We start from the raw sequence: 15,286 nt of genomic DNA, 5'->3' as shown, positions 1-15,286 counted from the left end.
AAGTGGGCGCCTAACTATGAAGGATCGCGTGCAATAACTTCTCCAACCATGGATGACAAACTCGCACTTCCTATGAATGTCGGTGCGGTCAAGAAATACTTTGTCAAAAAATAATAAAGCTCGATAAGTCGCAAACCTTAAAGTACGGCTTAGGCAAAAATGAGCGTCTCGGTGGACTGAAAACCCAAAAGGGCGGTCCAGGCAAAAGTTAGAGACATGAACAAAAATGATTATCCTGATAGATTGAAAACCCGAAAGGGCGATCTATGCAAAAGTTAAGGATCAAAAAGACAAAGTAACTACATCCGGTCAAGCACAATCCACTTGGGGCATCCAGCTATCAAAAGACCTCCGACTCGAAGCATCTGCAGATCAAAGACTCGGAACAGGGGCATTCAAAGTTGTTAGGGAGAATAATGGTTACTGTGTTCAATGTACCCTCCCCATTACATTTACCATTTTTCCAAAATTTTCAAAAAAAAATCCGTGGAGCCATGCCCTTGGCAGGTCACCACTCAATTCATCAAACTTGAGCCTGTGCCCATTTATTTGGAACTCTCATTTATTCTATTTGCATAATTTCTTCTTAAGGCAAAAAAATTTCAAAATACAAAACTTTTTTTTACATCTCTTGAAAAGTGTGAACAACAAACACATTCTCTTTGAACTCGTGAGTAGGTGAAGTATACATCAGCATCCGCCTCGATAACGGTTACACTCCGGAAGAGAAACATGGCTAAGCATTGTGGAGAGGACCTCTGTCTTGAGCAAAATGTTGTCACAGTCCAAAAATAAAAATACAAAAAATATAAATGCAAAAAAATCAAAGCTCGCTAAGTCGAAAACCTGAAAAGGCGACTTAGGCAATAGAGAGCGTCCCGGTGGACTGAAAACCCGAAAGGGCGGTCCAGGCAAAAATTAGGGGCACACAAAAAGGATTATATTCCCGATGGACTGAAAACCCGAAAGGGCAGTCCAGGCAAAAGTTAGGGATTTTTTTTTAAAAAAAAAAAAAAAAAAAAAAAAAAAAAAAAAAAAAAGAAAAAAGCATGACTGCTGAAGCATACTAATGGAAGGACACTCTGTGCCGGTTCAAAAATGGCGACTTCTTCCAGACTTTTTTATCAACAATGGACTTACCCCTGGGAGGCGTCAGTTGCTACCTTGTGCCGGATCTTACACCGTCAACGGCTCGATTTGTTCACAATAGTATCATCTCCAAAGATGTTTGCCGAGTGTTTGTACTGCGATGTTAGTCCACCTCCCATCTTATCTGTCTTGTCTCGGTTCATCGAGTCATCTGGCATATACGGTCTATACAGTCATGCATTCGCACATTCATACATTCAAATCCATACAATCATACAATCATGCATTCATCAATCTTCTCACATATTCATACGTTTATACGTACATAGCATATGCACAACATCAATTCACACATAATTGCATCAATCATCCGGAATCTCGTTTTGGTCGTATCTCTTCAGTTCGGTCTTAACTTATCGTTTTGTGAACCCGCAAGTTTCTAACAAATGAACGTCTTGTTTTACTTTCTTTATCAAAAGTGTCATCCCCAGCGTAGCTGTTCCAGAGATGTCACCAATCAAACATTTCAAGTGGCAAGTCCCAACCAACGGACAACTTGCATCTCACTTTTACCTTATTTCAAGTGGCAAGTCCCAACCAACGGACAACTTGCATCTCCCTTTTACCTTATTTCAAGTGACAAGTTCCAACCAACGAACAGCTTGCATTTATCTCTTTACCTTATAACAAGTCACCAAGTCCACCAACGGACCGCTTGAGGTTACCCTTTTATCTAGTTTTTTCCATTTGTCTTCGTACGACTATCTTACGGATAGTAGACAACGTCTGGTTTCGTCTTACCTTTTTACGACTACCATACGAGTAGTAGGTAATCTATGTCATTTGTCTTCATACGACTATGTTACGGATAGTAGACAATGTCTTCTGTGTCTTACCTTCATACGACTATCTTACGGGTGGTAGGTAATCTCATTTATTCGTCTTTATACGGCTATCTTACAGATAGTGGACAATGTTTTCTTTCATCTTGCCTTCATACAACTATCATACGGGTAGTAAGGTAATACAACTCTTGTCTTCTTACATCTACCATACAGATAGTAGACAACCTTTTTCCCCCAGTAAAACTACAATATTCCCCTAGCAGAGTCGGATCCCTTTCTCAAAGAATTTGGATATCCGTTATCATTTCTCATTCGAGTCGAATCATCTTGCATTCATCACATCAACGCTTCCATGCACTCATACAACCACAAACTCATAACAATCATGCATTTACTGATAATCATGCATTCGTGCGTACACAACATGTGCACGACATCAATTCATACATAAACTCATCAATCGATTCGGTCATGTCACTTCGGTTCAGTCTTAGTTTACCATGGCATCAAGCCGCAAGTTTCTACGAGTAAAGCGTCTTCCATTTCAAATTTCAAAGGTGTCATGCCCGGTGAAAAACCGTGCTAGGTCATGTCACTAATCAACGTCAATTTCAACTTTAGTTTCGAAGTGTCATCCCCGGCGGAAAGCCGTACTAGTCATGGCGCTAGTTAATCTCAATGTCAACTTCAACTTTAAGTATCATCCCCAGCATAGCTGTTCCAGAGATGTCACCAATCCAACTTTTCGAGCAACTAGTTCCAACAAACGAACAACTCATGTCAATCTTTTATCTTTATGCCCAGCGACCGATTCCAACAAACGAATAGCCTATGCCAATATCTCTTACCTTCCGAGCAACTAGTTCCAACAAACGAACAACTCATGTCAATCTTTTATCTTTATGCTCAGCGACCAGTTCCAACCAACGAACAGCCTGTAACAAGTGGCCAATTTCAACCAACAAGTAGCTTGCACCCTTCTATTATTTCATTTTTCAAAACCAAGTCCACGAATGGACATTGAAGTCTGAACCTTTGCACTTTGTTTCGAGATGTCGAGACAATGAGGAACAACCATCTTCCCCAGTGAAACCAGATTCCCCAGTAAAGTCGGATCCCTTTCTTCGAAGAATTTGGGTATCCTAGGGTCTTTTCATTCCAGTCAAGCCGTCACTGTCATCATGCATTCATAATTAAATCATGAGCATTCATAAAACATCTTAGGTCAAAATTGGTGCACTTTTGTATTTAAGTCTCTTCGGCTCGTCGAGTCAAAGATTTTACCTTCGAATCTCTGAGCGAAGAAACTTAAATAGGGGCATCTGTCATACCCCAAATTTTGACCTAAGGTCCCACTGACACACGTCTCCGAACTCGGATCAGACTCACATTTCAGTGAAAAATTCGGCAGGGAGGTATTTTGAAATACCTCATAAAATTCCGAATCGGACCCTCTTCTCTCAGTCTTTAATTATTTTTTTCATTTATTTATTTTATTTTAGAATTCTAATTTTAATTTTAGTCCAAGATTAGATTAAATTTTTCTTTTTTTATTTATTTTATTTTAAAACCAAAAATATAGATATTATCCTTTTATTATTAGTTTTTCTTTTTTATTAAATCCCAAAATTGTCCAAAGTCCCAAAAAGTCCAAAAAGTCCAAAAAGTGTCCAGGTCCAAGATAACTTGTTCTAATCCAAATCCGGATTCACGCTTCCTCTGAAACAAATCCAGTAACAAACAGACGCATTTCCTTTTTTCTCCTCCACAAGCCACTGATTTTGTGCTCATCAGTAACAAATTCAAGCTTCAAACTCACTCTATAAATAGAGACCTGCACAACAATCAAAAACACACAAAAAAAACACAGCAAAACACAAGAAAAACAGAGACGCCAACACACACGCACCAGTCCAAACCGCAACACCAACACACACGCACCAGTCCAAACCGCAACACCAACACACACGCACCAGTCCAAACCGCAACACCAACACACACGCACCAGTCCAAATCACAACAGCGACAAACACACACGCACGGAACCGCAATATCAACGACACTGCATCACACAACAACACACGCGCACGAACATCACAAAACCGGATCCACAAAAAGGTATAAGTTTCTTTCTTTTTTAGATCTAGACGTTTGGGTAAAGGTTTTGGGAATTTGAAGGCTAGAAGTGAACAGAGGGAAGGAAATAGAAGAGAAAGAGCGAAAAAAAACGAAAAAAAGGAGCTTTTTAGCTCCGGCGCGGCGGCGCAGCCGCGATGGCTCGCCGGCCACCGCGCCGGAATCCTCCCGGTCACCTCACCCCCCGCCGGAGAAGAAGAAATGGGAAGAGAGAGAAGAGAGAGTTTTAGGGAAGAAGAGAGAGAAAGGGAAAAGAAAAATGAAAGAAAAAGGGTTTACAACCCTTATATACCTCCCCCAAACGGGTCAACCCATGACCCATGACCCACGACCCGGTTCGTTTCCTTAAGCCCAATTCTTTTTTTCTGCTTTCTGCACACCCCTGTTTACCACTGCACCCCACCATGTGTTTGGACCTTTTTTTATTCTTTTTCGTATTTATTTATTTTTAGCATTTTAATTTTATTGCAGACCTTAGAATGTAAATAGGCTTTTTATGTAATAGTCATAGATTTTATATTTCTAACTTAGGGTAGCCACGCTTTTATTCTTTATGCTCCGTTAGTTTATATATTTATTCAAAAATCACAAAAAACATGCAAATAACCAAAAAATCACAAAAATATTTTCATAAACAAACCTTGATCCTAAATCAAGCGATCGTCCTTTTATTTTATTTTCTTAATCAAATATCAATCAATTTAATTATACTTTGAGTCATCTTTCTTTTAATAAAAAACACAAACAAAATCACTTTGCCACTTGGCTTTTCATTTTAAAATCTTTTTTTCAAAAACTAATAAAAAACACAAAACCAATCAAACGTCGTTTTCTACCCCGAACTACGAGGTTTTGATCCTTCACGGGTACGTAGGCAGAGGACCATGTCCTTTCAAACAATAAAAAATGTATATAAATTAGGTCTCACTTTATTTTCTTTTTCATCACATTAACTTCTTTTTCAAAAGCAAGCAAGTTATAGCACATTAAATTAAATAAAACCAAGAGGTTCCCGTAGAGTACTACGGACATAGAGGGTGCTAATACCTTCCCTTTATGTAACTAACCCCCGAACCCTAAATCTTTTCAAATAGGGGTAGTTTGAACTTTTTTTTTTCCCTTTTCTTAATAAAATTAAATGTTCAGTCGTGAAATAAATTAGTGAGTCAAAAGCTAATCAAATAGCCTTGACCTCCAAAAAATGACGCGACAATCGTTCTCAAACAAATAAAGAGACATAAAACAGACGGCGACAACAATAGAAATACAAATATAATTAATATTGACAATAAAGAAAGCGACAATTAGTCAACTACATATATGATATATCATAAATAGAAAACATTATTACTTAGTCAATTACCAAATATAATAGAAACATCAGGTAACTCGCACATATCGGTTTTCCACCGCCTATCCAACGTATCTCATATCTGTAAAGTATCGGATAATTGTTTAAAAAAAAAAATTAATCTTCGGATACTCTCCTGATACGTATCGGGAAATATTGGACAGATATCAGTGCAGAATACGCAGGAGATACGGTATGTCGTCTATTTTAAAGTATTTGGGCTTCATATCGTCAGATTTTTCCCTTGAGTGACTTTTAAATTGCAACTTGGAAAGGTTTGACGTTTAAGGGAGAACTCTTTGCATTTGTCCTGATTGATTTCGTCGGCTTGTTCTTTTATTTCCTGGTGAGATGTCTCCTGTCATCTCAATAGCAACGAGGGTCTACCATTTTTAAGACAAAGTTTTATGTGGTCACTATCATTTTTTTTTTTAAATAAGGTGGTCACTATTATTTTTTTGAGAAATGATATTTGTATAACTATTTTTATACAACTTTTTCTCTCATACTCACATTATCTTCTTATTCTCTTTCTCTTCATTTTCTCTGTTCATTGTTTTTGACCAATAAAAAGAGAGCACAACAAAATTGTCGCAAAAGTTGTAACAAAAAAGTTGTTTAAATATCATTACTCTATTTTTTTTTTTTAGGAATGCTGGTGATTTAATTATTCTAATAATGCTAAGATTATTATTCCGTTGTGTTTTCTAATAATGCTAAGATTATTATTCCGTTGTGTTTTCTTTGGAAGAGACAAAAGAAAGTAAATTTTATTCAAATAATATACAATACCAAACGGCACATGTTATATATATATATATATATATATATATATATATATATATATATGCTGGGAGGCTGCTACCATCAACGCAAATGAAACAAAAAGCATGACAACATATCGGCAACTCCTTCGAAAAACGAAACAGAATACATCACAAAATTTATTGCGAAAAATCAACAACACCGTCAATTTTCCATTACCACCAACGGAGTTCAATAAAGCAGCAGACAATGATTTGTTGCTTCAAACGATCAGATTCGACCACCACTTAACTTCCGATATGTCGGAGGAGACACCAAAAAAGCCTAAAAGTACTTGAATCAAACAAACTGACTCCCGATCTCGAATCAAAATTGATAGGTCCATCAGACTTCCGACACAAATTAAAAAGCACCCCTCAATTTGCAAACCGCCAGAGCAGACATCTAAACCTATCCAAAAACTCGACCCACCAATTTCTCGATGCCAAACTCTTCTAGACAATTGGCGAACATAATGAAGGTGAGAAAAAAACACAAGACATGGGGGGTTGAATTGTGTTGGCTTTTTCTTCCTTTTCTCCTAAGCTGAAAACACTGATCAGAAGTAGATAGAATTCTACTTCTGAAGTGATGTTCAGGACTAGATGCAGCGGATTAAAACCTAGAGAGAGAGAGAGAGAGGAAAGACATAAAACAATTATATAGGTTCCATCCACAAACCAGAAGTCAGTCATGTCCCCCTTGCACTTCCAACGAGAGTTCACTATGTAATATCTGATTACAATTGCTCACTGCTAAAACTAGCAAGAGACTTCAATGCTCAAGCACAACTGCAAGAGACTTCCTATGCTCTTGAACACAATGAAGAGACTTCTAATGCTCAAGCACAACTACAATAGACTTCTTAATTCAAACAGAATTACAAAGAAAAATGTTTGTGGGTTGAGCACTTGATATACAATCAGTGGTGTTCACAATACAAATCAGATACAGACTCTTAAGACTCTAGAATTTCTAAGATATGAAAGTTGATAAGAAATTATAAGTGAACTTTTGAATGCAAAACAATTTCAGTAGAGTTTTGGCACTTTGTAAATTGTTATTGAGTCCTTTTTACTGCATTGCCATTCTCTAAGTCTTCACTCCTTTATATAGAGGTGTGAAAGAGACGTTGTGAATTGCCAACACATCAAATTAGAGTCGTTTGAAGTTTTGATCAATCACCAATGATCTTTTGTATGATATCGTTATTGTCCTATGATGGATCAATTTCAAATCCATTCCAATTGAGAGGGAACATCGTTGCAGGCAGAGCTGTTTTTCTTTTCTTGTAGTAGAAACAAAAACATGGTAGTGGAGGTAGTGGTTGTACACTTCGTACAACTGTACTTTGTCAACGCTCTTTGAAGAACAAACATCCAATGCCTTCAAATCCTTTCAAAATAGTCATTGTTTCACTCTTCTAGTCTTCTGCATTGTTTAGACGAGATTAAATCTATTGAACAACCTTTGAAGTTCTTAAGTTTTGCATCTCCTGATGAACTTCAGCTTCTGATGATCTTGCTTCTGATGAGGTGCTTCTGATGAACTTGCTTCTGATGACGTCATCACTTCAGGAGCGCTTTTACTTCAGGAGCACTTCTCTTCAGAAGCACTTTAAGCTTCCTTTTGGTTTTCTTTTTGTTGATTTCATTGCTCTCTTTTGTTCTTCGAGAACCTTTTAAGATAACAAACTTTTGTCTATGGTCCTGTACACTTGAACAAATATTAGTATCCAATTGACAATTTTTAATACCTTGTTATCATCAAAACTCTTAAAGGGTAATGTTAAACACATTTTGTTCCAACACATAATACCGGCCACGGATAGAGAAGAACTTCACCAAGTATACCAAGCTCGTACGTAATACATCTAGCATGAAAACTGACCAAGGGACTACCGATAGAACAAAAGACTACACATCATTGGATCTCGCTACAAGTCACAAACAAGCTACCAGAATTCGAAGAAAATGCAAGGAACATCTTCAACTAATCCAAAATAAAACGGACGAGGATTTTGAGATACAACCACGATGATACCTTTTGCAAAAAGTTTAAATGGATACACACTTCACCCACCTAATAAATTCATCGAGAGTCAACACTTATTTAAATATGTGTCGACAACAAAACCAATGGTAAAAAAGAAGTTCTTATGTTCCTTAATAAAGATAGAGGAGTGATATTTTTACAACCAATTTTGTACAACTTTTGTGATAACTATTTTTCTCCTCTTTTTATTAGACAAAAATAATAGAGAGTGAAAGAAGAAGAGAGAGAATAAAAACACATATGAATATATAAGAGAGGGTTGTTTCAAAAGTTATTAAAACGTAGATGTACAGATATCATTTCGAGAGAGTATATTCATCAAATATAAAAATCATTTCAACATCTATCTATCTATCTAATCAGTTGATTAGAGCCACATAGTCCCCACCAACGCTATAATCTCACTGACATTTACGAAAAATGACAAAAAGTTGGATGTGAAATAAACAATAATATTGATAATTATAATAGTGTAGGAAACTCAATTTTAAACCACTATATATATCCCCATCTGCCTCTTGCTTCTCTTATCTCACAAACACTACAGGAAAATGGTTAATCTATTATCTGGTCTCTTTCTTTTTACGGTTGTTCTGCATCATTTTGTGGCTTGCTTTGCTGCAAATACAAAAAACATCACCACAGATCAATCTGCTCTTCTAGCATTCAAATTCCTAATTACTTCGGACCCCAATAATCCGTTGGTAAATAATTGGTCAACCACCTCTTCAGTATGCAGTTGGGTTGGTGTAACTTGTGACGACCGACACGGTAGAGTTCACAGTTTGAATCTCACAAACATGGGTCTTAGAGGTACTGTTTCCCCAAACTTGGGGAATCTATCTTTCCTTGTTAAACTTGACCTCTCCTACAATACCTTTGTTGGTCCGTTTCCTAAAGAGATATGTCGGTTGCGTCGATTAAAGTTTCTTGCAATCAGCAATAACGAATTTAATGGAGGAGTTCCTACAAGGTTGGGGGACTTATCGCAACTTCAACTTTTGTCTATTGCCACTAACAATTTTAGTGGTTTAATCCCTCAATCTATCGGTAACCTTCGTGGGTTGACAATACTGGATGCTAGTAGCAACGGATTCTCTGGACACATACCTCAAACAATTTCAAACATGTCTTCACTTGAATATCTTCGTTTAGATATTAACTACTTTTCAGGTACTCCTAATTTCATTGTTTAACATCACATGTAATTTAAGAATCGTAATATATGATTTATTATTACTTTTTTTTAAGGAATGATTTATTTATTTATTTTTGGTCAAGTTTCAGGGGATGATTTATTATTACTTTTTTAGTTTCACAATAATTGTTGCACATTTAATCATATGTCACATATTAATGTTTGATATTCACGTTTTAGCCACTATGTTATTTTTTTATTTTTTTAGATGAGCCAGTAGATTACCTAAGAAAAAAGAAATGATAAATGAACGAACAAAAAAGAAATGTCATTTTACTAAATTATTCAAATAGTTTTCAACCAAAAATTGAGGATAACCACCCATAACTCCCACTATCCATATTTTAAGGGATGCAAGTTCCGACATCAATATAACGGTTTTATTTTTTTTATCAAGTAGTCTAGTAGGTAGAGCTCACACAATTTAATTGTGGAGAAGTGGAGTGTCCGGGGTTCGAACCCCGGTCCCTGCATATGAAATGCGATATCCCTACCAACTCAGCTAAGCTCACGAGGATATCAATATAACGATTTTAAGTTGGAGCAGCAGGAAATATTTTTCAAAAGCAGTACCAAAGTTTTGTTTTTTTACAGGAAAATAAATTTCATTCAAGTGATAAAATAAAGATAGTACAATGGCATTGATAATGCGTTGCGATATTTATACCATCCACAATTTGAAGTCAATTTTAGTGACTAAGAAAACCAAGAACGTTACACATAAATGGTGAAAAAGTCAATGAAAATTAACAAACCAAAACCTTAATAATCTTAAATACCCAATAAATTTCTTCCACATAATATCAATGGTCAATAAGATTGACAGATCCTAAGTCTTTAAAATCATCCATCTTTGAAAAAATATAGTTGCTGGTGTTTGAACTATCTAACTATAAGTCTATGTTTTTCCTTTTATATTGTTGAATTAAAGGAGAAATTCCAAAAGGGATCTTCGAGGATCTTACACATATGAGAACAATGGTACTGGGAAATAATAATCTTTCGGGAAGTCTTCCGTCAAGTATTTGTCAAGGGCTTCGAAATATTAGATATATTGATCTTAGTTATAACGGCCTTTCTGGTGACATGCCGAATGATTGGCATCAATGTGAAGAGATGGAAGACTTGATTCTATCAAACAACAATTTCAACAGAGGACTCATTCCAGGTGGCATCCGAAACATGACCAAACTTCAATATTTATATCTTAACGGAAACAACTTGGACGGTAAGATATTTTTCATTAACAACATTGTTTGCTTAAGGGTATAATTTGAATAATGAAAAGTCTAGTAAAAAAAAAACAAATATTCCTTTATATATTGTTATAGATTATACGAGCACGGAAGTATTCCGGTAAAACAACCTATGAAATTATAAAAAAAAAAACGGTTGTGTCATTTTTTATCAGAAGTCTACTAATAACCCATGAATATAATAACATTGTTTCTTATCCAATTTCAGGTCATATACCTGAGGAGATTGGTTATCTTGATAAACTTGAATTTCTAATCTTGGAAAACAATAGCTTGAGTGGATCCATTCCTTCTAAACTCCTCAACATGTCATCACTGACATTCTTGAGTCTTGCCCTAAATTACCTCTCAGGCATGATTCCGTCGAATAATGGATATAACCTTCCTATGCTGCAATACCTACACTTGAATCATAACAGTTTTGTTGGCAATGTTCCAAATAGTATATTCAACTCTTCCAATCTCATTGAATTTCAATTGAGTGACAACACATTCAGCGGAACTCTGCCCAATATTGCTTTCGGAGATTTAAGGTTCCTCAGAACACTTATCATAAATAACAATGATTTTACAATAGATGATTCTCTTCAATTCTTTACTTCTTTGGGAAATTGCAGACATTTGAAATATCTAGAACTTGCAAGAAATCATATACCATCCAATCTTCCAAAGTCAATTGGAAACATAACTTCGTCAAAGTTTATTGCAGATTTGTGTGGAATTGTTGGTAAAATTCCCCTAGAAGTCGGAAACATGAGTAAATTGCTATATTTTTCTGTTTTTGGGAATAATATGACTGGACCAATACCTGGTACATTCAAAGGGTTGCAGAAACAACTTCAGTATTTGGATCTTGGAATAAATAAATTACAAGGATCATTTATTGAGGAGCTTTGTGAAATGAAGAGTTTGGGTGAGTTGTCTCTAGACAGTAATAAGCTTTCTGGAGCTTTACCAACATGTTTCGGAAATATGACTTCTCTTATAAGAGTACACATAGGATATAACAGTTTCAACTCTAGAGTACCTTTATCTCTTTGGAGTCTTAGAGATATATTAGAAGTAAATTTTACTTCTAATGCTTTAATCGGTAATCTTCCTCCCGAGATTGGGAATCTGAAAGCAATTATAATACTCGATCTATCAAGAAATCAAATTTCAAGCAACATTCCAACGTCCATCAGTTCGCTAAATACTTTGCAAAATCTCTCCTTAGCACACAATATGCTAAATGGATCAATTCCCACATCACTTGGTAACATGATAAGCTTGATATCCTTAGACATGTCCGAAAATATGCTAATCGGTATTATTCCAAAATCATTAGAATCACTTTTGTACCTTCAAAACATTAACTTATCGTATAATAGATTACAAGGAGAGATTCCTGATGGCGGACCTTTTAGGAATTTCACAGCTCAATCTTTTATGCATAATGGAGAACTTTGTGGAAATCTTCGCTTCCAAGTATCGCTTTGTCGTAAACATGATAAGAAAATGTCAATGGCAAAGAAGATATTACTCAAATGCATAATTCCCATAGTTGTGTCAGCCATTTTGGTTGTTGCATGCATCATATATTTTAGACTCAAGAGAAAAAATGTTGAAAATATTGTTGAAAGGGGTTTATCAACCTTAGGAGTTCCAAGAAGAATATCATATTATGAACTTGTGCAAGCAACAAATGGATTCAATGAGAGCAATTTACTTGGAACGGGGGGCTTTGGCTCTGTGTATCAAGGGAAGCTTCCTGATGGTGAGATGATTGCAGTTAAAGTATTTGATTTGCAAACAAAGAGCTTTGATGCAGAATGCAATGCAATGAGAAATCTACGGCATCGAAATCTGGTTAAGATTATCAGCAGTTGTTCCAATCTTGATTTCAAATCATTGGTGATGGAGTTCATGTCAAATGGAAGTGTGGACAAATGGTTATATTCAGATAACCATTGCTTAAATTTCTTGCAAAGGTTAAATATAATGATAGATGTTGCATCTGCATTGGAATATCTCCATCATGGTTCTTCAATACCCGTGGTTCATTGCGATCTAAAACCTTCTAATGTCTTGTTGGATGAAAATATGGTTGCACATGTTAGTGATTTTGGTATTTCAAAGCTCATGGATGAAGGACAATCTGAAACTCATACACAAACTTTAGCTACTCTTGGATACCTTGCACCAGGTAATTTGTTCTCTTTTAATTTACATTTTCTTATTTTCTTTAGTTTAGGTAAATATGTGAAGGAGCTTCTTAAGTTTTTGAGTATGAAACTTACCATTCCTTATAGAAAAATTTAAAGTACGAAAAAGTTATTTCGTCGCTTTTAATGCTGGTTATTAAAGAGTAGTGATATTTGAACAACCATTTGAAACAATTTTTGTGACAACTTCTTTTTTCTCTCTTTTCATTGGTCAAAAACAATGGAAAGAGAAAAAGGAAGAGATAGAATAATAGTATAATGTGAGTATGAGAGAGAAAGTTGTCGAAAAGTTCTCACAAATTGATTGTACAAATATAATTTCTCGTTATTAAAACAACCTCTTGAATCCTTAAAAAAAAAAATGTTTGACAAATATTAAATTGTTTCAAACAATTTATTCATCTTTACTGTAGTTAAGAATATTTGATAACTAGGGTATATATTAACATGCAGAGTATGGATCAAAGGGAACTATTTCTGTCAAAGGAGATGTATACAGCTATGGGATTATGCTAATGGAAATCTTCACAAGGAGAAAGCCAACAGATGATATGTTCGTTGAAGAACTAAGTTTGAAGACATGGATCGATGGATCATTGCCTAATTCAATTATGGAGGTCTTAGATTCTAATTTAGTCCAACAATTTGGGGAACAACTTGATGATATTTTGACTCACATGTCATCTATTTTTGGTTTAGCCCTGCATTGTTGCGAATATTCTTCTGAATCAAGAATTAATATGACAGATGTTATTGCGTCACTCATCAAAATCAAGACTTTGTTTATTGGTGCACAGGCGGTCTAGTTTTTTTTATTTATCCAATTGGTGTGTTAATTGGATGGAATGTATTTCTAAGTTTTTTTTTTTTGTAATGTGTAACACCCCGATTTTATTATTAGTATTATTAGAATTGTTTATTTATTTAATTAATTATTTGATGTGGTTGAATTGGTGGGTTAGTTGACTTTTAAAAAATAAGGGTATTTTGGTAATTTAGGAGTGGAGTGTATTTTTGTGAAGTTATTTGTAATGAGAGTTTTTTGTGGAATTAAGATAATAGAGGTGTATGAGTAAAATGGAGGTTTAAGTGAAGTAAAAAATAGTGTTTCATTTATGGAGAAGAATATAGACTAAGCCCATTAGTGTGAGAGAACAAAACTCAAGAGTATATATAAGAATAAGATGTAGTGTCTGTTTGGATCCACGGTGGGATATGGGTCAAACCACGTTTTTTCTAATGCTACAAGTTGTAGCTTTTCTTTTTTACTGTTACTTTTTCCACCCTATGCATTTCCTCGTGCGCCCAATTTTTTCCAAAATTATCCTCGGATCATTCCGGATTATGTAATCTGAACGCGTCCGTTGGATATGGGCCAAACCACGTTTTTTCTAATGCTACAAATTGTAGCTTTTCTTTTTTACTGTTACTTTTCCCACCCTATTCATTTCCCCGCGCGCCCAATTTTTTTCAAAATTACCCTCGGAGCATTCCGGATTATGTAATCTGAACGCGTCCGGATTGTATATTCCGGAATCAACCAGTACACAGAACTGAAACAGATTTGCATGTCATTGTGGGTTTTATCATTGTTTTTCAATAAATCATTATATATGTATGTATAAAAGGCAATTAACTTCAATATTATATCAAAAAATGATTATATATATATATATATATATATATATATATATATCATTATACCAAAAAAGAGTTGAATTTATATCATTACACATTTCACCTAATGATATACATTTCAACTAAACCAATGATATATATCTAATCTATGGCGCCGAAAGATCAATGGAGCTATCATCATTTTCAGCCTTCACACCAGGACCAGGACCAACCCTCTCATCGGGATCAAGATTTTCAATAATGTACAATTCTTCATCATCTTCTACCACCGCTTGACTCGCCGCCCGACTTAGCTCATTATAATCTACCATCCGGCTGGCATATCTATCAGGCCAGCTGTCTGCATCCTCTCGATGATGTCGTCTCCATAGATTGCAAGTGGGAGGATTTGGACAACCATCCTTCAAATCCAATGTCATAAAATGGTTGTCATTTACATATGCCAGAAACATCAACAAAGAGATACTTGGCGGCGGCGGTGGACCACATAGAGGGAAATAGGTTGCCGATGGCCCTAACCCAGTGGACAACACAACAATCGGTTGGTTGAATTTTTGTGCGATGAGGAAATCCATATCCAGCATTGTCATCCATTTATACCTTGGTGCATTGCCAATACCGGCGTAGGATAGAGCGTCTAAGACCTCTTTATACCGCCTATCATCATTAATCATCGTCCGATAGCGGCATTTTGTACACCGATAAGCTCT

At 35.7% G+C, this 15,286-nt stretch overlaps 1 protein-coding gene across 1 annotated transcript; it reads left to right on the top strand.

Moving 5' to 3' along the window:
* Positions 1-8,757: 8,757 nt before the first annotated feature.
* LOC25502603 (receptor kinase-like protein Xa21) lies at positions 8,758-13,820 on the top strand. The gene is made up of 4 exons (XM_013590151.3): positions 8,758-9,453; positions 10,410-10,706; positions 10,943-12,919; positions 13,392-13,820. Exons 1-4 carry the CDS (start codon positions 8,832-8,834, stop codon positions 13,742-13,744), a joined length of 3,249 nt encoding a protein of 1,082 aa, XP_013445605.1. The 5' UTR covers positions 8,758-8,831; the 3' UTR covers positions 13,745-13,820.
* Positions 13,821-15,286: the final 1,466 nt, after the last annotated feature.

The sequence above is a fragment of the Medicago truncatula genome, chromosome 8, assembly GCF_003473485.1.
Source record: "Medicago truncatula cultivar Jemalong A17 chromosome 8, MtrunA17r5.0-ANR, whole genome shotgun sequence".
In the NCBI taxonomy this organism is placed as follows: domain Eukaryota; kingdom Viridiplantae; phylum Streptophyta; class Magnoliopsida; order Fabales; family Fabaceae; genus Medicago; species Medicago truncatula.
This window is presented reverse-complemented; position numbering and strand designations above follow the sequence as displayed.

Coding starts and splice junctions, on each gene's coding strand:
- LOC25502603 (XM_013590151.3), top strand. CDS start 8,832: ATGGTTAATCTATTATCTGGTCTCTTTCTTTTTACGGTTGTTCTGCAT. Junction 10,707..10,942: donor TAACGGAAACAACTTGGACG/GTAAGATATTTT, acceptor ATCCAATTTCAG/GTCATATACCTGAGGAGATT. Junction 12,920..13,391: donor TCTTGGATACCTTGCACCAG/GTAATTTGTTCT, acceptor ATTAACATGCAG/AGTATGGATCAAAGGGAACT.